General features: G+C 41.6%; 1 protein-coding gene across 1 annotated transcript in view; it reads left to right on the forward strand.

Annotated features, from left to right (window-relative positions):
* Positions 1 to 1,711: 1,711 nt before the first annotated feature.
* LOC134397368 (cullin-9-like) overlaps positions 1,712 to 25,536 on the forward strand; it is a 61,245-nt gene continuing 37,420 nt past the window's right edge. Inside the window, exons 1-5 of the mRNA XM_063123962.1 lie at positions 1,712 to 1,792; positions 10,812 to 11,423; positions 16,401 to 16,555; positions 16,908 to 17,441; positions 24,711 to 24,849. Coding sequence (XP_062980032.1) covers positions 10,826 to 11,423; positions 16,401 to 16,555; positions 16,908 to 17,441; positions 24,711 to 24,849 — 1,426 coding nt within the window. The 5' untranslated portion in view covers positions 1,712 to 1,792; positions 10,812 to 10,825. The remainder of the gene's footprint in view (positions 1,793 to 10,811; positions 11,424 to 16,400; positions 16,556 to 16,907; positions 17,442 to 24,710; positions 24,850 to 25,536) is intronic.

Here is a 25,536-nt window from a genome sequence, read left to right on the forward strand (position 1 = left end):
ATCTAAAGTCCCCCCCCCCATTTTGAAAGGTTGAAATGCCTCTCCTAAAGCTTAGTTACAGCCAGTAAGAGTTTTAAGATACAATAGGCTAGTATTTTGAGTATTTCCCCTCATTCCTTTTGCCTCCTTTGCCTTCAGCCATGACCATGAGCTTCTCCAAAATTGATTTTGGCCCTTGGGTTCCCCACCCCAGGCCTAGATGGCCTAAAGCCTATAGAGTGGCTAGATGCAAAAAGATGACAAGGCTTTTGCACCTTTAATAGTTGTGTAGAAAGTTGCTATTAAAGGTGCAGGAGCCCTGGCCTCTTTTGCATCTGGCCACCCTAAAAGCCTAGCTTGCTCAGTGCTTATCCTTTTCGAGACCTAGCACATACAAAAAAGTAAGGTTAGTATCCCAGACTAGATCTTTTTTAGATCTGTCAGAGCACAGATGACCACTCGAAGAACTACAGTTACAGGTAAGCAACCTGACTTTATCTCCTTTCACCGGATGTCACTAGGGCCTCCTGCAGGACTCTTAAGTGTGCTGTGGGGAGTCACTGTCCATGGTGACCACAGATAGAGTCATATCCACATCCTGTGGCTGGTGTTCACGTTTCTTGTAGGACACATTGCGGTCAGTGAGAGTTAGGAACAGGGGAAGCCGCTTCAGATCAGTGATCCTAGCTAGTATTGTTGACACTGACTGGCAGTGGCCCTTCAGGGTATTGTGCATGCCGGGAATCAAACCTGGGACCTTTGGATTCTCTACCACTAAACCAGGGGCCCCTCCCAAATCTTTTGGAGCCATTAGATCTGTGAATACAAGGAGTAGGTCTGAGATTTCCTGCTTTCACTCCATGTGTTCCATGTAGTATTAAGATGCAATACTGCCACTGCCTGGACCTCTGTCCTACTTGTCGATTTTACTTTATGCAACCAAATATTGTGTTAGGCACATTTGCTGCAGCAGGATGGTTGGGGCATGCTGGGAGTTGCAGGACTTTCCCCCCTCTGAACATGCATTGGGTTGCACCCTAAGTCCAGGGTCTGAAATTACCTGGCTGCCCGCCCTGCTCCCAGGTAAGTGTGGGAAGAATTCACCTGTACCATGGCCAGTGCATTGTGCTTATAACTATGGGAGGGGAAGGAACTGCCAAGCCAGCAGGGCCTGCATTGCATGGCTAAGAGCTCATCTACCCCAAGCAGGATATTTATTTATTTATTTATTGCATTTTTATACCGCCCAATAGCCGAAGCTCTCTGGGCGGTTCACAAAATTCCACTATGAAAGCAGTATATAAAAGGCAGGAGCCACAGTACTGCTTTATAGTGGTATTGAAGTGCACTGCAGGATCTACACTATTGCCTTATAGTGGTAATGAACTGTTGGAGCCATGACACATCTACACCAAGCAGGATATAGCACTATGAAAGTGGTATGAAAGCAATAAAAGGTATATGTCATGGGTCTCAACAGTCGTCAGTGAACTTCAATACCACTATAAAGCAGTAGCGTGGCTCCTGCCTCTTATATACCGCTTTCAAAGTGGAATACCTGCCTGGTGTAGATGAGCCCTATGGCGGTTGTGGTGACGGATCACTAAGCCGACACGTTCGCTCTTTCTCCCTTTGCTGCGGCCAAAATGTCCCTCGGAGGGATCCGTAGACGAGCCCCCGACGGAAAGGGTTGGGGCCATGCGCGCGAGCTCTCGCGCATGTGCGCCAGTCACCCGGAACTTGTGGAGCGGCTGAAGTGGCCGGGAACAGAAGGAGGCGGAGGAGGCGGTGCGGCGTCGCCCTCGGTGGTTGGGTAGGTAACGGGCTCGCCGTGGGTGAACCGGCGCTCGTCCTTCTCTCCCCACCTCCGGCCCTCCTCCCGCAGCTTTCGTCTGCGGAGGGGAAAGGAGGCGTCCCGGCTTAGCGGCCTTCAGTGTTGGACGACCCCCACGTTGTGCGGCCGGGGGTTAGGTTGGATCGGGCGTCGGCCGCCCTTGACTCCCTTCCCTCTTCCCGTGGCCTCGTGTCCCCCGGCTGGAGAGGAAGAACCGCTCAGCGAGGCGTGGCGTCCGGCTCTCGGTGCCTCGTCCTCCCGCGCTCGCCCCGCCTGCGCTTCTCCGTCTCCTGCCCGCCCCTCAGCAGCGCCCGCTCGCTCGCCCCTCATTTGAAGCAGGGGACGGAGCCGAGGGCTCGCTTAAATGCCTCATGCAGAGAACTTCACAGCCTTCTCCTGCAGACTCGGGGATTTCCCTTGAATGGGGGCTTGGAAAGGGCTCCCGACGAAAGCGAAAGAGCAAAGTCATGACAGAACCGTCCCGTCCCCCCCACACCTTTTAAAAGAAAAAGAATCTCCATGGATTGTATTTATGGAAATCAGTTCCTTGCCTAATAATCACTTATAAAGTGTTCCCCCCACACACGCATAACCTGTTCCAAAATGAAACCTGAGTATAATATAAGCAGGTTGAATGGGAAAGGTGGGATAAAAACGTTTTAGGTTGCAATCATATGCTCAATTTAGGAAGAGGTAATCTCCGTGGAGTTTAGTGGATTTACTTTTGAGTAGACATGTATAGTATCGCACTATTAATAAATCGTGTTGTTGTTGTATCCAAATTCTCTCTCAAATTCTGTGGAATTAAAGCCTGCTTTTCTACATAAAAGCAAAAGGCATTGGGGAAGGTATTTGACTTCTGAGGGCAAGCTTCATAAAATATGACACAAGACTTAATGTGCTGTATATCTTATTGTGGTAAATGATTAATATTGCTGACTTGATTGGGCCAACAGTATGGATGTCTGTTTTTCATCACGTAGAGAAATATGCTCTCCCTCCCGTTATGTGCCTTTGCTTCTGGAAAGTTCACGGCACTTAGTACACAATCCAGCACACTTAATTGTGTTTTCAAATGCATTATTCTGCTTAGTATCTTTGTATGTGTATGGCATGACAAATATTAATGCATTAATATCACAGTTACGCCCTGGGGCAGTTTCTAACATTGCTGCTCCATTTGACATAGAGCTAGCATAAGCTGGTGCAAGGGGGCTTTAAGAAGTGCAAAAGACATATGAATGGAGGACCAGAGGTTTTCAATTAATCTTATTCATTGTAAATTTTCTTTCCTTTTATTTATTACATTTCTATACTGCCAATAGCCAAAGCTCTCTGGGAGGTTTACAAAGTTTAAAAATCTTAAAAATACAATATTGCACATAATATAAAAACCGTTTACATACAAACAGACAACACATGCATACACACACACTGGGGCTGAGATGCTTCGTCACTGGGACTCCTCGTGCTTCCCAAAATGAACAAATTCAAGGTTTTTAAATTTTATATTTCCATTTTAAAATATTGATATTGACTTTATCTGTCGCTATTTGCTTCGGTTTCTGTCTTATCCCATCCTTGGGGCTTGTGGAGACTAACAATTCTAAAGCAAAGGCTTAAAAAAGCTGCGGAATAAAAAAAAATAGTAACGTCTTTTATTTTGCTTATGGTTCTTACTGTTGTTTAATCCTTAACAGCAAACATCCTTGTTTTTCTTTCCAGTTTATATTCAGAGAAAGCAATCCTATGTCCCCTAGACAGCATCTGGGGGACATAGGATTCTTCAGTTTTCTGGCTCTGAGCTCAGAGACAATTTTCCAACCCAGAGCCAGAAAACCATGCTCCCTGCCACCACCTCCTCGCTGTTAGCAGGGAAAAGGAGATGTTCCTGGGCGAGGGGAGGAGACTCCGGATGTGGGAATGCGGAGTATCCCTAGTCCGCTTCCTTCCCTCTACTCAAAGCCTCTGCTAGATGTCGAAATCACCCATCTAGCTAAATGCAGAGTAGGAGGCACAAGAAAACGTGGTACTGAGAGATGCCCATGAAGTCCCTTTTATTGTAGGAAATTAATAGTGTTTTTGTAAAACCTGTTGTTCTCTTGGCATGACTTTGTGGCATTCTAAGCATGAGTTGAAATCAGTTGAACCTAGGTTTAGTAAGAAGTTGACTTTGAATGAACCTCCTGATAAAGTGGCATGGGTTGAACTGCAGAGTGATGGAAGCACAGATTTGAAATGAAGCTATTCTGGACGACAAGAAATCTGCCAAGCTTCCGGTGCAAAAGCATTATTAATTGGCGTTAGCTGAGCAGATGTTAAGAAAGTAGAAGGTCTTAAAGAAGGAGAGAGAGACATTCTGACCATTAGAGAGGAGGAAAGGTGGTCTGCATAGTGCGCAGCACAGCAGAAAACCCAGATATGAATATGAAGAGCCAACAACAGATGTGCTTGTGATCTGGTGCTAGTTTATGGCTGTTGTAGAATGGATAGAGGTCAGACTTGAGTGAGGTAGAGGATCACTTTTCCCAGTGTTTTACACAGCAGAATGAAACAGAATGGGGTTGGGTAGTCGTGCTGACAAATCAGAATTGAGTTGGTGAAACATACTGGCAATGACTAAGGTTTAGATATATTAAGAGAAATTATCCCAGCAAGGGAAAGGTTAGTATACTTGAACAGAAGTGTGAGGAAGACCCATTGGAATGCACTGCAGAGAATTGGGTGGACCACAGTGCTGAGGGTTATTTTGAATAGAAGACAGACATGCATGGAGAGTGTAGTGTGTAAGTGTTGAGAGAATGTTACTGTCGGTAAGCTGATCTTTTAAACAGCAACACATGATTCTGTCAAAAATTGAATTCAGATCAAATAAACAGATTTTTTTTTAATGTAGGCCAGTATTGTACTGGGTATATACATATATAATTTTTTATAGGCTAGTATCAAACTGGGTATAGACATGGGGCTAGGCCACGACACTTCTGTTCTCTCTTTGTGGTAAAGAAGCCATTGCAAATAATTCCAGTGTGAAGTAAATGCTCTTTCCTGCTGATTGGGTGATCGGGGAGAGAGGTAGCTGCAGTGAAAAGGGAGAACAGTGTGGGAGAAGCCGGGATTAACTAGGCCTTTAGGAATGGAAGTAGAGACGGTGCTAGTTAACAACATTAATGGGATTTTTTTAATGAATAATTCATTCATAGTTTTAGAGTATAGTAGGGGTGACCATACGGGAAGGAGGACATGGCTCCTGTATCTTTAACAGTTGTATAGAAAAGGGAATTTCAGCAGGTGTCATTTGTATGCATACAGCACCTGGTGACATTTCCTCTTCATCACAATAATTAAAGCTGCAGGAGCCCTGCCCTCTTTTGTATCTGGTCAAGGACAGCGTCAGGTGAGCGTCTTCCTCCACCAAGCTATCCATTTCTGGATGTCAGGACGGTGCGCAGGACAGTGTCACGTGAGCATCTTACTCCATGCTGTCCCGATATCCACAAATGGCTAGCATGGCGTGGTGGAGGAAGACACTCACCTGACGCTGTCAGAAGCAGGAGAAATGCTTCTGCTGTCCTGCCCCACTATCCATTTGGATATGGGGTCAAGGAGACCCTCCCGACTCTGTATCCAAATGGATAGTGGGTGGGTGGATGAATCTCTTCTGTGGCTTTCTCCTGTGGCTGTCAGGAGCAGGGATGGGACATGCACATGGGGCCCTGAGGAACCTGGGGGTGCCGTGATTGTCCCATGCAGCACTGGTTTCCATGAGAATCACCCTTCCTGACAGGTCCCCCCACAGTCCGTATCTGGCATGAAGAGGGATTTTAACTCCACGGTTGACTATTATCATGTTGTCTTGGGAGTACCCCCTAAATAGTCATCCATGGAGTTGACTATTGTGACATCTGAACGCGGCCGTATTTATGACTCCAGACTGTCTGATTTGTAGCATATTGTTCCCTCCTATTTTATAAGTAAAAACTTTTACAACTCTTACCCTTTATAAAAGAAAAACCACCACAGGCAGATATTTCAGATGGTACATACAAAGAGTTATGTTATGGAGTAGACAACGCATACTTTCCCCATGTTTTTATATCTTGGCTTGGAATACATGAGTCAGTTTTCAAATAACGCAAATGTGTGAGCTTGCAGGAAATAATCAACCAACAGATTGCAAATTCCCTCGATTAGTAAGTATACTCTTTGAACAAGGAATGTACACATCCCATGTTGACTGAACTATTTTTAAATAGAAGCACTGCTCAAAAAATTGAGAGAAGCATCTTTCTAAACAATACAAATGAAGCTGTTGTGTGGTTTCCCAGGAAATGTTCCAGTTTTTCAACCAGTAGTTTTACTACCTCTAGCTAGGACAATAGTGTTCTGTAGAAATAGCTGGGATAGCCTCTATGGAATATAGCCTCCCCAGAGACACAAGCCTGACACCTTCCTTACGTTTTTTCAGTGCCAGGTGAAAACCATTTTATTCACTCAGGCCTTTTAAACAAACTGGTACTTTAAATAAACCTTGAACTCTCGCCAGTTTAAAAAATCTGAATAGCTAATTGTTTTGTTTGGTCTTAGCAAAAAGCTTTCCTTCTAGCAATGCTTTTATTGTTTTGTGTTTATTGTATTTATTTTTATTTATTTATTTATTACATTTATATACCACCATGTAGCTGAAGCTCTCTGGGTGGTTTACAAAAGTTAAAAACAGTAAACATTAAAAAAGTATACAAAATTTAAAACCATCAAAAACATAAAGACAACAGTATAAAAACAACAGTACCCATTTAAAAACAAAAGTTCTGGGGTCCGTTAAAAAACAAACTTAGTGTTGTTAAATGCTGTTAAATGCCTGGGAGATATTCTAAAAATATAATATTGTATGTTATATTTTTAACATTATATCTCTCTTGTGTTTTGCCCTGTAAACTACCCAGAGAATATTTGTTGATGGGTGGCTTTATAAACTAAATAAATATCTCTAGGTATGACAATAGCTTTTGCAAGAACAGCTAGGACAATCTCTCTCCGACAGATAGTAAGATCTTCTCTAGTGGAATGTTTCTTGGAAAGACACCAAATTCAAGCAAACTAAAGCACCTCAAGTTTTCTAAGCACTGTTCAAAGATTAGAAAACAACATAGTCTCTGCCTGCAGGCTCAGAATCTAGTAGATGTGATACAAAAAGGGGGAAAATGAAGAGACCTTCTGTGCTTGACAGAACTCTCCAGAATCATATAAAATTTTCAGTAACCAAGGATAGAAACATATGAATATGTCGAAATAGATTGAAACTACCCCAGAAATTTGGTCAGTGCTATGCCAGACAGAGATCTAATTTGCACATAATGACAACCTATATTATGGTTTTATACTGTTGTTTTATACTTTGAATGTTTTTAATTTTTGTGAACCGCCCAGAGAGCTCCGGCTATTGGGCAGTATGGAAATGTAATAAATAAATAAATAAAATATGGGTTATTGTTGAATTATGGATTGGTGTTATGTGCAAAACCTGTGCTGTGGTTTAACTATGGTTAATTAACCACAAACAACCCAGGAAGAGAACCCACGGTTTGTTACAACCCAGGAAGAGAACCCATATTCCAGCTTGTTACATGGAAACGTGATCACTGGGTTGAGCAACAAACCATGGGTTATTGTTATATGTGTGAATCAGGTCAATGATAATACTACTTGCTTGTATATAAACTTGACACTTTGATATAACCGTATATAAGCATTCCACACAGATCAGTAGTGGATTGTAGAATGACATAACTATGAATATTGTATGATTTTCTAGTTTTGAAGATAATCTATTAAGTCCAAAAAATAAAAGGGCTAACTTCCAGTTCCAGCATCATTCAAAAATTAAATATGGTGCAGAAGGACAGGGTGCGCTGGACTTCTTGCCAAACCAGTGTTCTATTAGATATGTGTGTTAGTACATACAAGTAGAAATGTGACAGCTCAGAACCCCCCCTTGGAAAAATTCAGGAATCCCCCCCCAAGGATCATTTTCGGGGGGAGGGGTTCCTGAAAAATTGAACAGTTTTGGATTATGAAATATTTTCCTTTAGACTTGAAGAAAAGGTGTTTATATATTGTTACCCAGCCTTTATTTCCCCCAAATAATTTCTAAAAACTATGTAATAAGGAATCTTTATAGAAAGACTAGGGATGTAAAATGTCAGGAAATAATGAAGCCGTGGGGGAAAAGTGGAGTTATTTCCTCCATTCCTTATTAAAATTATTGATGGAATGTATCTTTTACTGATAGACACTTAGGGATGCTCCAAGTTATGCTGTGTGTTCTTAAATGTGAGTAGAGTCACTATATTGTAATATGGAAGAAAATGTGTGTTATGGACAGTTTGCAATGCGCTCTACATAGGGCTACCTTCGTGCCTAGTCCAGAAACTACAATTAGTTCAAAATGTGGCAGCCAGGTTGGTCACCGGTACACCTTGGGGGGAACACATTACACCAGTATTAAAATCTCTTCACTGACTGCCAATTAGTTTCCAGGCAAACTATAAAGTGCTGGTTATCACCTTGGTTATCCTACATGGTTTGGATCCAGGTTACCTGCAAGATTGCCTTCTCCTGTACAATCTGCCCCGCACACTCAGGTCCTCTGGGAAGAATTTCCTTCAGCCAGCCAAAATTAGGCAGACAGGACCCAGAGGACCTTCTCTTCTGCTGCTCCCAGACTGTGGAATGGCCTGCCGGAGGAGACTCGTCAACTTAACAGTCTTCTAGCATTTAAGAAAGCTATAAAGACTGATCTATTCCAGCAGCCCTATCCAGTGGAATTTTAGGATGTTTTAATAATGTATACTATGTTTTAAATTTAGTTTTATGTATTTTATACTTCTTGTTCTCCGCCTCGATCCAAATGGACAGGTGGGTAAGAAATATTATTATAATAATTATTATTGGGTTTTGTTGTACATGGACTTGTGTTTCTGGGCTTCTGGTTTGATTCTGTAGTAGTTAATATAGTTCTAATCTAAAACTCACGTGTGAAAACCCCCCATGAAGGTTTCCTGCCGCGGTCACCAGATGCAACAGAACAGCATGTGGGTTATTCCACCTCTGTTTCTTTTCTAAAAAATTAATTTTGAGGCTTAGGTCTATAGAACTCACTTCCAGTTTTTAATAAAGTTCTCAATTAGACCTCATTGCTGGAGAATGCTGCCTCAGCTATAAAACCTTTCAACTGCTGCCACTAGAATAAACCCTCTTTACCTAAAACAAACACAGTAGCCTGGTTCCTACGGCATAGGCATGGCATGGGATTGACATCGCCACTAAAGCCAAACTTCCAAAATGAAAAAAAGAAAAAATGTTAGCTAATGGAAATTATTTTCAAAAGTGAGTAAAATGTCACATTTCCAATAATAGGTTGAATTTAATTTAAAGGTTCTTAAATTAAATATGCATGCTTACTATTCCTAATAGGCGAAAACATCTTTTCCAGGTAAATGAAAGCTCAATAACTTTTCCTTAAAATCAGTTTTCCGAAAGCTCCATCCCACAAACAAGGCGATGCTGTTCACCAGTCTTCCTCTAGTTCTTCCTGCTTCTTCTGGCTTCTAGGATGATTCAGATATTTCAGAGACTACTTGCTGAAATACCCTCCGGTCAGACATAAAATAGGAACCTAAGGCCTTAGCTAGACCTAAGGTTTATCCTGGGATCGTCCCTGTTCATGTAAGTGACACACAGGGGATCCCGGGAGCAGGCAGGGACAACCCCGGGACGATCCTGGGATAAACCTTAGGTCTAGCTAAGGCCTAAGATACATTATGGGTAATTTTGTTTGCTTATAAAATTACGTTTGGTTTATTAAATTAAAAGTATAGTGTATTTAATCAATAGTTACAAATTTACTGAGTTCACATGTGAAACTTTTTAAAAAATATAATGATAATTTCATGAGCAAACCAAATTATACATAATATAACTTTAGGAATGCAAAGACTGTTTTATGTTCCTAAAGCACCCTTCCCCAATGTGGTGGCCTCCAGATGTTTTGGACTACAATGCCCAGCGTTCCTGACCTTTGGCTATGCTGCCTGAAGCTGATGGGAGCTGAAGTCCAAAATATCTGCACGGTACCAGGTTGGGGAAGGCTGTCCTATTGCAATAAAGTGACTTTATTTCTGTAAAAAGCACTAAAGGTATAAGCACTGCTTATTTTTCCATTTCCCCCAAAATTTCCATTTTTTTCTGAAATCCCCTAGTAAATGTCCCCCTGCCCCCTGTGGCTCCAAAATTTCTGGAAATTTTGCATCTCTAGTACTAAATCTACATGGATTATTTAAAATAAGTATACAATAGACATGAATATCTGTAGACAAAAATGGAGTTGGCTGTTGTCATAATACTTTTTCATCAAACATGAAATTTGTAATAATAAAACAAATTCATGATTTGCGTGCATTAGTTCACAAATATTGCGATGAGGTATCAGTCCCTGCCAGACAGATTTCTCAAGGTTATTGGCTTCTGTCTTATTTATTTATTTATTCATTTACAATATGTATATACCGATCCCCATTCAAAATTTTGGAGATAAAATACAAGATAAAACAAAATAAAAACAGAATAAAACACGTTAAAATAGACTTTAAAAGAAACAAAATGTAAAGCGCACCATGGCTGGTGATTAAAGAAAGGCTTCCTGGAATAATGGCATTTTCAGGAGGCGCCAAAAGGAATACGAAGTTGGTGCCTGCCTGACCTCTAGAGGCAGGGAATTCCATAGAAGGGCCCCCACCATGCTTATATGTATTTAATCAGGAAAAGTTCCCACAAGTGTGTTAGTAGCAGATGCAGATGATAAGCATTTTGCACGAAAGCAACTTTTTTTGCTTAAAACAAAGCCCTTCCTCTGGATGTATCAGTTTCATAGGACTCTTGGCCTGGCTTTTCTGGGTATCTTTTGGGAGCCTAACCCTTTCCCCTTGTTTGTCCATAGATATATTTCCCATCATGGTGGGTGAGAGGCGGAATGGAAATCTGCTGGTGCATCTTGGACCTAAACTACAGGCCTACCCTGAGGAGCTAATCCGTCAACGTCGTGGCCATGATGGACACACTGAATACCTGATTCGCTGGAGCATCATTAGCCTGGATGACAGCACAGGCAGCAACACCAATGCTGCTTCTGCTGAGAGCAAAACTGAGAATATCCTGATGTGGATGTCAGCAGAGGAGGTTTATGCTAACTGCCCAACACTGCTGGGCAAGAGGAAGCCTGAGGGGCAGCGAGTAAAGGAGGAGAAAGCACCTAGCAGCACATATCCATCTGATGTCACAGTGGATGAAGCTTCGCTTCGTGAGATGAAGGCAGATGTCAGGACCCTGGTGCAGCGGGCTGCTCGGCAAATGGCCAGGACAACAGGCCCAGAGTCCTCCATCTTGAACACCATCCATGTGCTCAGTGCCTATGCTAGCATTGGCTCTTTGACAGGTGTCTTCAAGGAGACAGGTGCTCTGGATCTTCTGATGAAGATGCTATGTAATGAGGAGAAGCAAATCCGTCGCAGTGCTGGCAAGATGCTGAGGGCTCTGGCTTCCCATGATGCAGGTGAGGTTGGCTGGCCAGGAATCCCAGGGGGCTACTCCTTGAGTAGCTGCTAGAGCAATTTGAGGAACTGGAAGAGGGTAACGATTCATAGGGATTGAGTTCCTGGGGAGATTTCCTTGGGTCATTAAATCATTCAACCTGCTTGAGGCTCTTCTTTTTTGCCTTCCACTGTAGTAAAGTATTTCTGAGTACCGTTATTCAGATACTGAAGTAAAACTGCATTTTTAAATGTGAGGTTATCTGGTTGAGAATCTCCAAATAATACTTTGTTTTGAATTTGGGAATTTCACCTTAAAGCTATCCCAAGTCTAAATGAATGATTCCAGGTCCCTCGTTAGAGCTAAATTAAGCAGGAGCCCTTAGACCAACCTTCCACAGCCTGGCACCCTCCAGATGTCTCGGACTGCAATTCCCATAACCCCAACAAATAGTACTATGGTGGCTGGAGTTGATGGGAGTTATAGTCCAAAACTTTTGGAGGGTGCACCAAGGCCTAAAGCTGAACTACAGCTGTTAGTCAAATAGATTTTTCTTGAGCTTTTTCCCAGTGATATTCTGCAGCGATGTCCATCTGCAACATTCTCACGCTAAGAATTGTTTATCTCTTTCATTTTGGTCTCTTTAGAGGAAAGGAAAGGGAATCAAGTTTTGCCTTGTACAGTTGTCTTAATGTTTAATGTTTAATTATTTGTAAGGTAGTGTGTAACTTTTAATCTTGATGTTTTTAAGTACTGTGGATACAACCTATGCTTTCCTGCTACAACGTGCCTTGATGGTGGTGGTTACAGAAGTAACGACATGTCATTGGGGTGGGAGTGGGGAGTGCCTTCTGTCCATGGAGTCAAAACATTGGGTTAGACCTAGATTTAGTGATACTTATAGTAGATCTGTTGAAATCAATGACTAGTCATGAAATCATGACTAATGTAAGTCCTACTGATTTCAGTGGGTCCCCTCTAAGCATCACTAAGGGTGCGTTCAGACAACACTTTAGTCCACAGAGTGGAAACAGTCCACTCCAAGGATGGCTATTTGCGGGGCGCTCCGTGCAGTGGACTATTTCCACCCCATTGAGGAGTTGTTCTCCCACCCACCCACCCTCGGCCCTCCCCACTGAATGGCGGTGCTGGTTACCACTCACCTTACCAGGCTGCCACCATTCCCTTGGGGGAAGTGGAGAATAAATTTAGTATAAATTTAAAAGTTGGAGACAAACTAGGCAACATTCATTTTCAAACGTTGGCAAAGTAAATTCTAGTTAAAGCTGACCCTGTATAAAATAAGTTTGTTTTGGTTAGGTACATTTAGTTTGGATTTATTTTGTGTCCTTTTAGTGACGCGGAATAATAATCCTGGTAATTACAGTCATTTGGGACCTTTGTGTGGATTTCACTTTGTCTTACCCATTGCTTCTGCAGAAGAGGATGCTGAAAATTAGGTATCAGTTTTGGGAGTTGTTCTCATGTCTATTGTAGAGAGTCAGCAGCTGTTCACATTACAAACTTTGCCTGACCTTATTCTTCAACTCTTCCAACTGTAAACCTAACACCTGCATTAAATATTTGCATTCTTGACTGGTTATAGAAGATGCTACTATAAGCCTCACTAAATCTAGGTCTAACACAATGTTTTGACTCCATGGATAGAAGGCATTATCCACCCCCACCCCAATGACTTGTTGGTACTTCTGTAACCACCATCAAAGTACATTGTAGCACAGTACTTGAAACATCAAGATTAAAAATTACAGACTTCTTCAGGACTGTTACCAGGTGTCACATATGTATGCAAACACACATATTTACAAATACACAGGCATTGATCCACAAGGAAATGTAAGGACCTTAGCAGTCCTTACAGATTGTATGCCACCCTTCCCCATCCTGGTGCCCTCTAACTATGCTGGACTGCAAAACCCACCATCCTGTACTGGTGGAATGTGCAGTCCAACATATCTGGAGGGTATCAGGTTGGGAAACACGGTTGTACACTATTCTAGATATAGTCAACAGTTGTCTCAAGTCAAAGCTTGAGCATGAAGAATGCACACTTTAATTTACTGAAGATTGCTATAGAAGGAAAGTTTACTTAGATCACCAGTCCCAAGTGAAACAATTGCCGAATTTGGGCTTGGGGGTTCAGGGCTAGAAGGAATAATGCTCTGGCTTCTTTTTCTATCATAAGGAAATAAAAGTTGAGCAAATCTAGATCACCTTTAACATTGCTAACCGTTACTAAATTTAGACAGAGCTTTAACAGGAGAATTTTTCATCTGTAGATGTCAAAGGTCTCTTTTGCTACTTGCAAATATTCCTTTTAATAGGAAGACCTGGAAACACAGAGAGACTAAGTTGTCATCAGACAGAAGGACTCTGTTCTGAGACTCATTTCTTTTTCATATATACTGAGATCAAATGAGAGTTGTAAAAAGTAAAATGAAGCAGACCTCAGACACTCTGGTTGCACTGATGAAATATCAGCTACTCAATCTGTGTTTCTATGGTGGAAAATATGTTAGCACTGCTTTTCATGTATTACAGAACACATTTTTTTCTGCACAGAGATGAATTGTACAGTAAAACTCATGATTCATTGAGCTGTAGAATGTCATAGCTGCCTAATATAAACTTTTTTTAAGCACAAAGCTTAGGAAATGGGCAAGGCTATTTATAGTAGGAACTTTAAACAACTGCAGTTGAACGAATGCTGAGGCCAACATAAATGAATTCTGTAAATTATTTGGAGAGGCATATTCTAGTTACAGAAGTGCTGCTGCTAATCAGCTATTGTTTTGTATTTCTCATTTTATCCGAGAAGTTAGTTGCAACAAATATTTGTGTATAACAGAGACTTATCAGATCTTAAAGACTAACAAATTGAGTATGACATAAGCTTTCATAAGTAAAAGCTTACTTCAAGTGGAACTCTGTCTTGAGTGGTGATTGTCTTTTTATTGTTACGTTAGCAGCAGGAGAGAATTGGACTTGTATTTAGAAAGCTAGATGAAAATCATACTTTAGTTAACCCTGTAATAAATATAGTGTTCTGAACTAACCAAACGTCATCATGCAACCTGAATGTCCACTCCTACTACTGACGAATGTCTGTCCTCTTTTCCTACCAAAACCCAGGCCTACAATTTATCCTCTTCCTTAAACTCTACAGAGGCCTCTTTGGTGTCCACTTCTGCTCCTAGGTACTCAACCTCTCACAACCCAATTATGTATTTAACCATCACTCCTTAATCACCTGTTGCCTGTTAAATGTTGCCTTACCTCTCCGTTAATTACGCCAGTCCAGTGAAGGGTAGAATATAGTTGCACCTTGGTGTCACCCAAGGTTCTTCATAGCAACCTGTAAGTTGTTTTTAAATACCTGACAGTTGCCAGCCTTCCTTTTTAGAAAATTAACATTTTGATTTTCATCCCTGTGATGGCAATTTTTAGTCCTGAATGGGGGAATTCTTAGTTCTGAACGAGTGCCTTCCCCATGTTTCTTCTGACCCTGACCCTGCTTTGCACACACGGTAGATACTTATTGTGTTCACCTGCTATATAAGACGAGCTATATACAATGCAAGAAAGTTACTGAGTAATTATGCCAGCTATATCTGAGAGTGACTTAAGGGCCTTCTGTTGCTTTGCAGGGTTATCACACTCTCATGGCATACTTTCAGTGCTTGTGAAGCTGTGTTTTATTTTGTCTCCACTTTATACTGTACAAAATGAATTTGCAGTAATATTTTCAGTATAAAAACAGGCACTGCATTAGATAGATTGCTGCTCTTCAAAATATTTTTTACTTTTCATTTCTTGACCTTAAAAGACTTTTTCTGATTCTTAGGAAGTGCCTATTATGCATGGATGAGCTCTCTTTCATAACAAAATGTCCTTCTGCTCTTGCAGTTAGCACATCCTGGACTCTTGGACTGTCACCATTCTCCATTTTGTTACAGTCTCCGAAATGCAGCAATTGCTGAATTTGGGGGTTCAGGGCTAGAAGGAGTAATGCTCTGGCTTCTTTTTAAAAGTTGAGCAAATCTAGATCACCTTTAACATTGCTAACCATTACTTGAATAATAGCTTTTAAATGTCTCAATCCAAGTTTAACTGTCATGTTTTGGGGAGATAAATAGCTTTATTTGGTTCTTAGGGTTTTGAGCCTTTGAAAGAATAGAGCTAGGGTGGGTCACTCACTAGGAACTGGAGCAGAGAGACTTAACTCTCCTGGGAAGTGAGCATTAGAATATCCTCTCTCCAGCATATATTCCCAAGCCCTTTTCCTGCTGACTTTAACAATATCCAGTTCTAAATCAGCTTCAAACCCTGGATTCAAATCCTGGTTAATATGGAAGTATTAACATTAATCATAGTGACTGCCTGTGGGAGAAGGGCTGGGGCAATTTGTGTGGGAGAGGAGGCAATATAAATCCCACAACCTGCTCCTGCTCTCTTTACCGTGGTTAAGAGATTGGGGCTGTTAAGTCTGCACCAGCTCAAGCAGTCTGCAGGCTTCGTCGTAGAATACGAAATACCTCAACTTTAATTTATAGTGGGGAAAAGGAAGTTTATTCTTTCATGGTATAAAAATCTGTTTGAAAGCATCAGAGTAGTGTGTTTGAGATTTTTCAGTAACCAGAAGGCAGGCATCTTAAAACATGCCTTGTTCCTACGTTTTGTGATTTTAAGAGGGTCTAGAAATGCCAGGTGTTTATTCTGGTAAGATAGGACTTGTCTATGATGAGTAATGTGTTCATCTACCACATTCATACAACCCATTTTACCTGTGTGTATTACTTGCCTGTGGCTCTCTAATTCCTGACATGTTTTTAATACATGTGTTGGAGCTAACTAAGGTGTCAGCATCCAGAACAGATATATAATGCTGGAGAAGCTTCTCATTTTTGGGGTGTGTGAAAAACTCCTTTTACTGGCAGAATTTGGGGGGCAGCACTAAGTGTGTCTGTTTTGGTTTCAGGAAGCCGAGCTTATGTTCTCTTGTCGCTGAGTCAGCAGGATGGCATTGAGCAGCATATGGATTTTGACAGTCGTTATACTCTCTTGGAGCTGTTTGCAGAGACGACATCCTCTGAAGAGCACTGCATGTCCTTCGAGGGGATCCATCTTCCTCAGGTACCAGCTGATCTGGTTGTCTCTGATATGGGTATGAAGGTCTCTCTTGTGAAGAGAGATGGTTCAAAATGCAAGGATGTGAAGGCATGTCTGAGACGCAGATGAGAATAAGGGGTGGAGGGGCCTAAAGATCCAAGATTATGGAGAACAACACTGCCTGAGATGACTTGTCTTGAGTGGAGATGGGTGATGATAGGTTTGGAAAATGTCTGAAAGAGAGCATTCATAGCAGGCAGCAAACTCATTAAAAATCAGGATATAACACAAAATTATGTAAGGTGTAGCTAAACAGCTAATAAGAGGACAACTTAAATTTCTTAGCTGTTGGTCTAATATGCTTTGTCTGTTTCAGATTCCAGGGAAGCTGCTGTTTTCTCTGGTGAAGCGCTATCTATGCGTTACCTCTCTCATGGACAAGCTTAACAGCACCACAGAACTGGGAGGGGAGCGCCAAGACACTGCAGCCCCCAGTGCAAATTTTGGGGAAAAGAGCCGGGTGCAGCGGGAGTTTGACTTCAGCATGGCCATGGCCAACCTCATTTCAGAGCTGGTGCGGGTCATGGGCTGGGACCGCAGCCAAGAGAGGGAGCTTCTTTCTTTCAGGGAAACACAGCCTCGGGTCATTCGGTCTATCTTCCAGCCCAAGGGCTCCACTTGTACTGCTGTTCAGGTGCCTCTGGTTGCTCCAAAGCCTCCACCAAGGAAAAAGCAAGGGCAAGCTTTCTTGACTTTGTCCGATTTCTCTAGTCGTAGCAGCTATATAGAGTACGTGCAGGAGAATCTGAAGCCAGGGATGACTGTGCGGATGCTGGAAGACTACGAGGAGATCAATGCTGGAGATGAGGGTGAATTTCGTCAAAGCAATAGTGGGATGCCTCCTGTACAGGTATGTGATTTGAGGGAAGAAGGACAGGTGAAGCAGAGCCATTGGAAAGACATAGGAGGTGGAGGGATGGTTCCTCCTGTGTTGTTCTGTTTGGCGACATGGTTAACTGATATGCTAAACTTCAACAGTGTGAAAGGCAATAGGGAGAACAGAGGAAAGTCAGAGGTTAAGGGTATCAGTCAACCAAGTTTCCTACGAAGTAGTGGAATCTTCATCACTGGAAATGTTTAAGATAGCACTTCATTTACAAGATTTCCTCCCACCAGGCAGTAGACCCAATAATGATGTGACTCCTGAGTTTTATTTCCAACCCTACAGTTTGTTGGTTATATTTGGCCTGCAGCCATCATGCCTGAAGGGAAAATGTATGCCGTTTTTTAAAAAAAATCTTTCAAATTTACTCCCCTCCCCAATTCTATAATTAAAGTATTTTAAATAGCGCTCATACAGCTCCGTGATATACTCCAGAGGTGAGAGCGATGAAGCAAAAATAGGAGATGTTTTGGGCGCAGATGGAGAAAAACTCCTACTAGATCCAGTCAAACACTGTGGTTTCCCTGTGGTCACATATATTTAGGGGCAGTGAGGGAGCAAAGAAGCAATATCTCGCTGCCTCTGTTGAATCCTATACATGCCGCCCAGTGGACCTTTTCAGGGTTGTCCAGGCTTATTTACATGCTGTCCTTAAGGATGCTGTGGATCCATCTGAGGCCAACTGTATTACACTTGCTAGACAGTTCCAAGATCAAATCACTTGCATCCACTGGAACAGAGACTCCAGTGTTACAGCACGTGAATCAGATGAGGTATTCAGATGAGGTTTCTAGAGTGCATCCTTGTCCGGTGTTCTTGATTGACAAGATACTTGGACAGGTTCATGCAATCACTTCCATATTGGATCCTTGCTCCTGGTAGGGAGGGAAGATCCGGCTGGGGCATGGTGGTGATCAATGCCTCCTTGTGAGAGACCACTCCTGAAGAAACCCTTCCTGGACGTGGAAAATCTTAATCACTTTAGACCAGTGGCAAATGCTGCTAGTGGTGGTTCTTCTGACCAAATGAGAGTGCTCAACTTCTTCTAGATGGGGTTGCATTCCTTGTGAAGGAGCAAGGTTCATAGCTTGGGGGTTCTTCAAGCTATCTTTGTCACTTGAGGCTCAGGTGACTTTAGTAGCTTGGAATGCCCTCTACCAGTTTGGCTGGTGGTCCAGCTATTCCCTTATCTGGACAGGAATTACCTGGCTTGAATTGTTTATGCTCTAGTAACCTCCAGTTAGATTACTGCAATGTGCTCTATGTGGTGCTGTCTTTGAAAATGATTCAGAAGCTGCAGCTTCTGCAAAATGCAGCGGCCAGGTTGATAACAGGGACAAGAAAGTCTGAACATATAACACCAATTCTGCCCTGCTTGCACTGGCTAACTATATGTTTCTGAGCCCTAATCAGGGTGTTAGTTTTGACCTATAAAGCCTTACTCAGTTCAGGACTACAATACCTGACAGAGTGCCTCTCCTGACAGGAGCCCACCTGTATACTATGTTCATCGTCTAAAGCCCTCCTCCAGGTGCCTTCTCTGAGGGAGGCTCAGGAGGTAGCAACAAAAGAGAGGGCCTTCTTGATGGTCCCCCCTGATTTTGGAACAATCTCCCCAGTGAGGCCCATCTGGCACCAACAGTGTTATCTTTTTGGCACCAGGTTAAGACCTTCTGCTCTCAGGCATTTGGCAGTATATGATAAGGTTTTTAATTCTGGTCCTGGATTTCTTATTGTTGATGTTTAAAATTGTTTAGATGTGTGTGTGTGTGTGTGTGTTCTGTCTGCTTATATGTTTGTATGTAAACATATTTTTTTATATTATGCACAATATTGTATTTTTAAGGTTTTTAATCTTTGTTAAACTCCCCAGAGAGCTTTGACTATTGGGTAGTATAGAAAAGTAAGAAAGGAAAGGAGTTACAGGGAATGAAGAGAGAATGCTGGCTTGTGAGAGTGTGTGCTTAAGTTTAAGGGTCACTTTTTCAATCTAAATTTTTAAAGAAGGTTTTGGACTTCTTGCCAGCAATGTAAATTATATGTTCAATATTTCTTTGTTTCTTTTCCATGTTGCAGTTTGTTGTATCCTCCACTAGGTATTGTTTTAAGGCTTTGCCAAACTTTTACCCACAAAAAGAAGCCCTACAGTACAAGGGGTGTGTGTGTGTGTGTGTGTGTGTGTGTGTGTGTGAGAGAGAGAGAGAGAGAGAGAGAGAGAGAGAAAGAGAGACTTTAATACTTTCCTTTACATCCACCCACAGCTTAATACTTTCCTTTACATTCACCCACAGCTTAATTTTTTTGGCATGTTGTTCACCGCCGGTTTGCAGCAGCTTCTTTCTTCAATCTCGACGAAGGAGAAAGGTTTTGTTTTTTAAAATCAATCAATCAATCAATCAGGCACTCAGGGATCACATAAGCAATATGCATGGTACCATGTATTTAGCAGCCAAATTGGAGCAAGGGCAATGCTTTCTGCTCTCACTCTGAGTGGGCAAATGTTTTTGTAGTCCCTTCCCACCAACAATAGTTGATTTTATTTTATATCTTCATGTGTGAAAAATGTGCCCTCCCACTTTCAGCTCAGCCCTCATCTTTTCTTTCAGAGGTGCTTGACCCACACAGTCACTTCTACTACACAATGCTACATTGATGATTTCATGGGGTGTATTGCTCTGCTTGACGGCCGGTGTTTCTTTGAAAGCTTGTTCTATATCACCTTTTTACCAGTTTGTACATCACATGATTTTTTATTGTTTGTGCTTGTTGTTGTTGTTGTTGTTATTATTATTATATTTATATCCCACCTTTTTCCCAGTACTGGGACTCAAGGCGGTTTACAAGATTAAAATATGTACAATTAAAACATATAAATATAAATTAGAAAAGTTAAAATAGAATTACACCTACAGTAAAATTAAAAACATGTTAAACTTTTAAAAAACTGTAACAGGTTAAAAGGGGGGAGCCAATACATTAACACAGGTCCAGTATAGTTCCAAAAGCCTGCTGAAACAAAAAAAGGTCTTACTTGCCTCCGAAACTGTAGCACAGAGGGAGCCAGCCTAGCCTCCTTGGGAAGGGAGTTGGCAGAATTACTTTTTCTTGCAGTTATATCTTTGCAGTAAGAATTAACTAGCATTCTATTATTTATTCAATTCATGTCCTCAGATGAACACTATCAATTATTTCCTCAGTCAGGATAAATATGTTGTGGTTTAGATTCCTGCTTACAGCTGGAAAACATTTTTTAAACATGGTGTGTGGTTGAAGGTGTTCTCCATCCAGCCCATGCAGGGTTGGAATAATAATCCACATTCTTCAAACCATAGTTGGTGTGCTTGACTCTGTCAGATTTAGGGTAGCTCCATTGCACAGGGGTGTGTCAAAAGTTCAGCATCCTTGTGTGAGCATCACATTTCTAGGAAATTAGGCACTAGGGATATTTCCAGTCCTGTGACCAGATATTTTTTACAAAAAGAAAAAGATCAATCTTCCTAAATAGTTACTTATTACAGTCATGCTTATGAGCCTGAACTACCATGAAATTGTCTGATGAAGAGATCTGAACATCATGTTCTTTAACTCTGTCTAGTGAGGCTTTGATCATTAACTATATCCTGCAGGAACAAGATGGGTACAAAGGGGAGCTGTTGGTCAGCCTGATAACTAGTGAGTCAAATGTACCAGCCAGCTGCCTTAACCCTTCTTAAATTTTAATATTAAAGGAGTTGGAAAAGGATCATGGAATAGCTTTTTCACCTATGGCACAATATAGGCAAAAGGGTGGAGTTTCTTGTTTGAAGACAAGGCAAGTGAATGGATAGAAAGAGTGTTTCATAACTCTTTTCAAGAAAGTAAAAATGTGTTTACGTAATAGAGGGATGATGGACGTGGGCTGGAGGAATGAGCCAGGAAAATATGTTCAGTAGCACTTGCGGTGCAACATGAGCTTTGTCAAGGCCAGTAAAGTTTGTTACAATAATCTTAGTTTAAACGAGTATTTAAAATTTTATATGAAAATTAAAATGTAATTAGATACATCTTAAATATTGAGGTTCTCGAGGGAGAGCTGAAATTGATCCCCTCCCATCATTAAATTAAGAGAGTCTTAAGATGGCAGTGGGAATCAGGAACAGTGGGAAGAGATAGAGTTGAGTTTTGCCCATGCTGAGGGCTCCATAAAGAATGGCATTTGGAGATTCTTATCTTATCCCAGTAGATAGAGAGACTTTAGGAGAAATTTCAGAATAACAGTGGGAATTTCCTAAATCCCATATCTAAATCCCAATCTGCCATGTATAAAAGACACAATTAAGAGAATCTTAATTCTATGATTCTATGCTTTAGGGTGGATTCCTGCATTGAGCTGGGGGTTGGACTCGATGGCCTTATAGGCCCCTTCCAACTCTACTATTCTATGATTCTATGAAAATTGAAACAATGCTATCCTATTTCACAAGGTGACCAGAATATGGATTATAATGCCGTTTACATGTAAAATAGGTTTGCATTCTAGGTGCAGAGTAGTGTATTGGTAAAGTAAGGGTCTAAATTGTTTGCATAATATTTGTTAAATTATGTTCATAGAATCACAGAATAGTAGAGTTGGAAGGGGCCTATAAGGCCATCGAGTCCATCCCCCTGCTCAGTGCAGGAATCCACCTTAAAGCATACCTGACACAATGGCTGTCCAGATGCACCTTGAATGTCTGCAGTGTGGGAGAGCCCACAACCTCCCTAGGTAATTGATTGTCATTTTTCTATGCAAATATGTTAATATATACAGCATTAAAAAAGTCAGTCTTGGTAAGTTTTCCTGATTGGGCATGTCAGGAAACTGGGCATGTTTAGCCTGGAGAAGAGAATTGAGGGGAGACATGATAGCACTCTTCAAATACTTAAAAGGTTGTCACACAGAGGAGGGCCAGGATCTCTTCTCGATCCTCCCAGAGTGCAGGACACGAAATAACGGGCTCAAGTTAAAGGAAGCCAGAATCTAGCTGGACATCAGAAAAAACTTCCTGACTGTTAGAGCAGTACGACAATGGAATCAGTTACCTAGGGAGTTTGTGGGCTCTCCCACACTAGAGGCCTTTAAGAGATGGACAACCATCTGTCAGGGATGCTTTAGGGTGGATTCCTGCATTGAGCAGGGGGTTGGACTCGATAGCCTTCTAGGCCCCTTCCAACTCTGCTATTCTATGATTCTATGATGATATAGAAAGCAAGTCACTACTTCTAGCAGAAAATCATGAGCTAAGCATCCAGGCAATTTAGACTATGGCAACTGAGAAAAGTGGTTATTATGAAATGCAGATTTCTAATTTTTTTTTAAAAGGAGCTGAACAAGACCAAATTACATTTTTTCATAAAATATGAAAATCAATAAACAATTGAGGATATCTGGTACTCAAATCATGTAGCATTATTGATCAACAAGAGGCTAAACAATAAAAGGAAACAGTTGTATCAGTACAAAAAATGATCCATATTATTTATTTTAAAGTGCCAAGTGTTTAAAAGAAACATCAAAGATTTAGGACTTGGGTTAGAGACAGGAACAAAACATGCTGTGGTTGGATCTGTGGCCAACTTGAACTCTGGTCTTCAACTCATCCGTCTCTTCTAGTGATTTTAATTGAATTTCCTTACTCTACATTGCTGACAAGTCTTACGTAGTTTTCTATTTTTGGATTTTCTTCTTCATATCTCTGATTCATCTGTGATAGTTGTCTTTTCTCCAAGCTAATGTATTAATGCAGCACTGTAAATAATTCTTCAGGGGCTGGTTGTCCTCTTCATCATCCCATTTTTCGGAGCTCTTTCCCCGCCCCCCTTTTGTGGCCTTAAAACTCAAAAGCAGAGGGTATTGGGGGGAGCAATGGGTATTAGTGTTGCAGCACGTTTATAAAGTACAGTGCTAAGACTTGATGGTGTGGGTTCCTTTGTCTCCCTTCCAGCTTTAGCAATGTAGGCTTTGAAGTTGGAAAAACAGAACTGCATGCATACCTTCTGTGAGATATGGAGAAGAGAGACATGACTTTCTTTGTCTTCCTTCTAGCCTTGAGAATTATCAGAAGCTGGAAGTGAGAAAGAGAGCCCTGTGCATGGCCTTCACTGCTCAGTCCTGTGTTAGAATAAAATAAGCACAGTTACGGCAGTTGCATGTGAAGCTCTGTTCTGCAAAATAGGAGACTCGCCTAGTAGTCACTTGGAAACAATTTTGACTTGGATTTTTAAAAGCAATGCTGTAACATTTATTGTGCAATACCTACATTGTTCTGAAGTCATTCCACTTCCACATTGTGTGACATATGTAGCTGAGTTTAGCTATTGATGGCACAATTTACAGTTTTTGGTGCACTATACAGCAATTACTCCCATCAACACACATCTTCTGCAATATACATATCCTACTTCTACGCTGACACCTGAACCGTAAGATTAGCCCACAGTTTAGTTGTCTGTGGAATATATATATTTTCACATTAATGATCAGGGTCATTCTGTAAAACTGTGGAATCTGATTTTTCCAGCTTAGAATTAGTCTGTCCTTTCAGAGACTGGGTTTGCATGTTCAAGGAGGAAAAATAAGTCATGGTAGCTTATTTTCTCTCCCTGCGTGTTGCCACTTTAGGCATCATGACAACCTGATGAGGGTAATTATATCACGACCAGCATGATATAAGAGGCAGCTGGACAACCATCTGTCAGGGATGCTTTAGGGTGGATTCCTGCATTGAGCAGGGGGTTGGACTCGATGGCCTTGTAGGCCCCTTCCAACTCTGCTATTCTATGATTCTATGATTCTATGATTCTATGTGCAGGGAATGTGCAGGGAATCTGCTCAGAGTCTTGAAAATAATGGGGCTATTCACATAACACACTAACCCACACTCAGTGATTGAGTGGATTGTTTTGAACTGTGGGTTGTTTGTTAAACTGTGGGTTATCTTGTTGTCTGAATGCAGTTTATTTAACCCATCAAAGGTTAATGTGTTGTCCGAACCCAGTCATAGGCACACAAGCTGATGACTCCTATAACATGCTCTAGGATTTTTTTGGTCATAAACTTAACTAAAGTTATAGCTACCCTCTGTTCCCTACAACTTTCTGAACAGCGTATGTGCCTCTGCCAAGTTTTGTGTTCTTCATTTCAGAATTCCCATTATAGGACATGGAAGATTTGGGCCAGCAGTTGGTTCTGACCATACAATTCTGTTTGTCTCACAGGTTTTGTGGCAGTCTACTGGGCGCACCTACTGGGTGCACTGGCATATGGTAGAAATTATTGGCTCTGGGGAGCAGCTTGAAGAGGAGGCTGCCCAAGAAAAGGTATCCAGTCTAACAGAGAACCTGAAACTACCCTCAGGTGAGGTTAGGGGCACTGTGAGCAATTGTAGACACACACATAATTACAGTATGCATTCTTGCACATTTATGAATGTCATCTTTATTGCTTGTTTTGCTTTCTTTCCACAAGTGGAATGATAACTTTTTAGGCATATTCGTAGAGAGAAACAATTATGCTCAATTGCTATTAGTCTCTGTTAGTGCTATTAGTATGAATTAGTCTCTGGGCTAAATTTGTAGCTTGCTATTAGGATTAAGTCCTATGAGATGAAGGAAGGTAATGTCACACCTTTCTTCTGCAACATTTTCCATTTCTATCTGTAGCAATGGCTGAAGGTTGAATAATGAAGGCTTTTTGTGTGTGTGCCTCATGCTTTCACTGCATTTTTCCTGTTTTCTCCCTTCCCGTAGAGGGTTGGATTAATGGGTGCAGGGGTGTGAGAGGGAAGGGTAAAATGGCTTTGGGTGAACATCGCGATGTTCACATTGGGTGTGTCTGTGTGCCCAGGATAATCTGTGGTTTGATTCAAGGAATCATAATGTTTGTTAAAATGTCCTTAGGCAGGGGTGGACAGCCTAGTGCCCTCCAGATGCTTTGGACTACAACTCCTTTCAGCCTGGCCAGTGGTCAGGGCTTATGGGAACTGTAGTCCAACATAGCCGGAGGGCACAGTGTTGCCTGCCTTAGGCCAAGGCATTTTGAGGG

Source organism: Elgaria multicarinata, chromosome 4, assembly GCF_023053635.1.
Source record: "Elgaria multicarinata webbii isolate HBS135686 ecotype San Diego chromosome 4, rElgMul1.1.pri, whole genome shotgun sequence".
In the NCBI taxonomy this organism is placed as follows: Eukaryota; Metazoa; Chordata; class Lepidosauria; order Squamata; family Anguidae; genus Elgaria; species Elgaria multicarinata.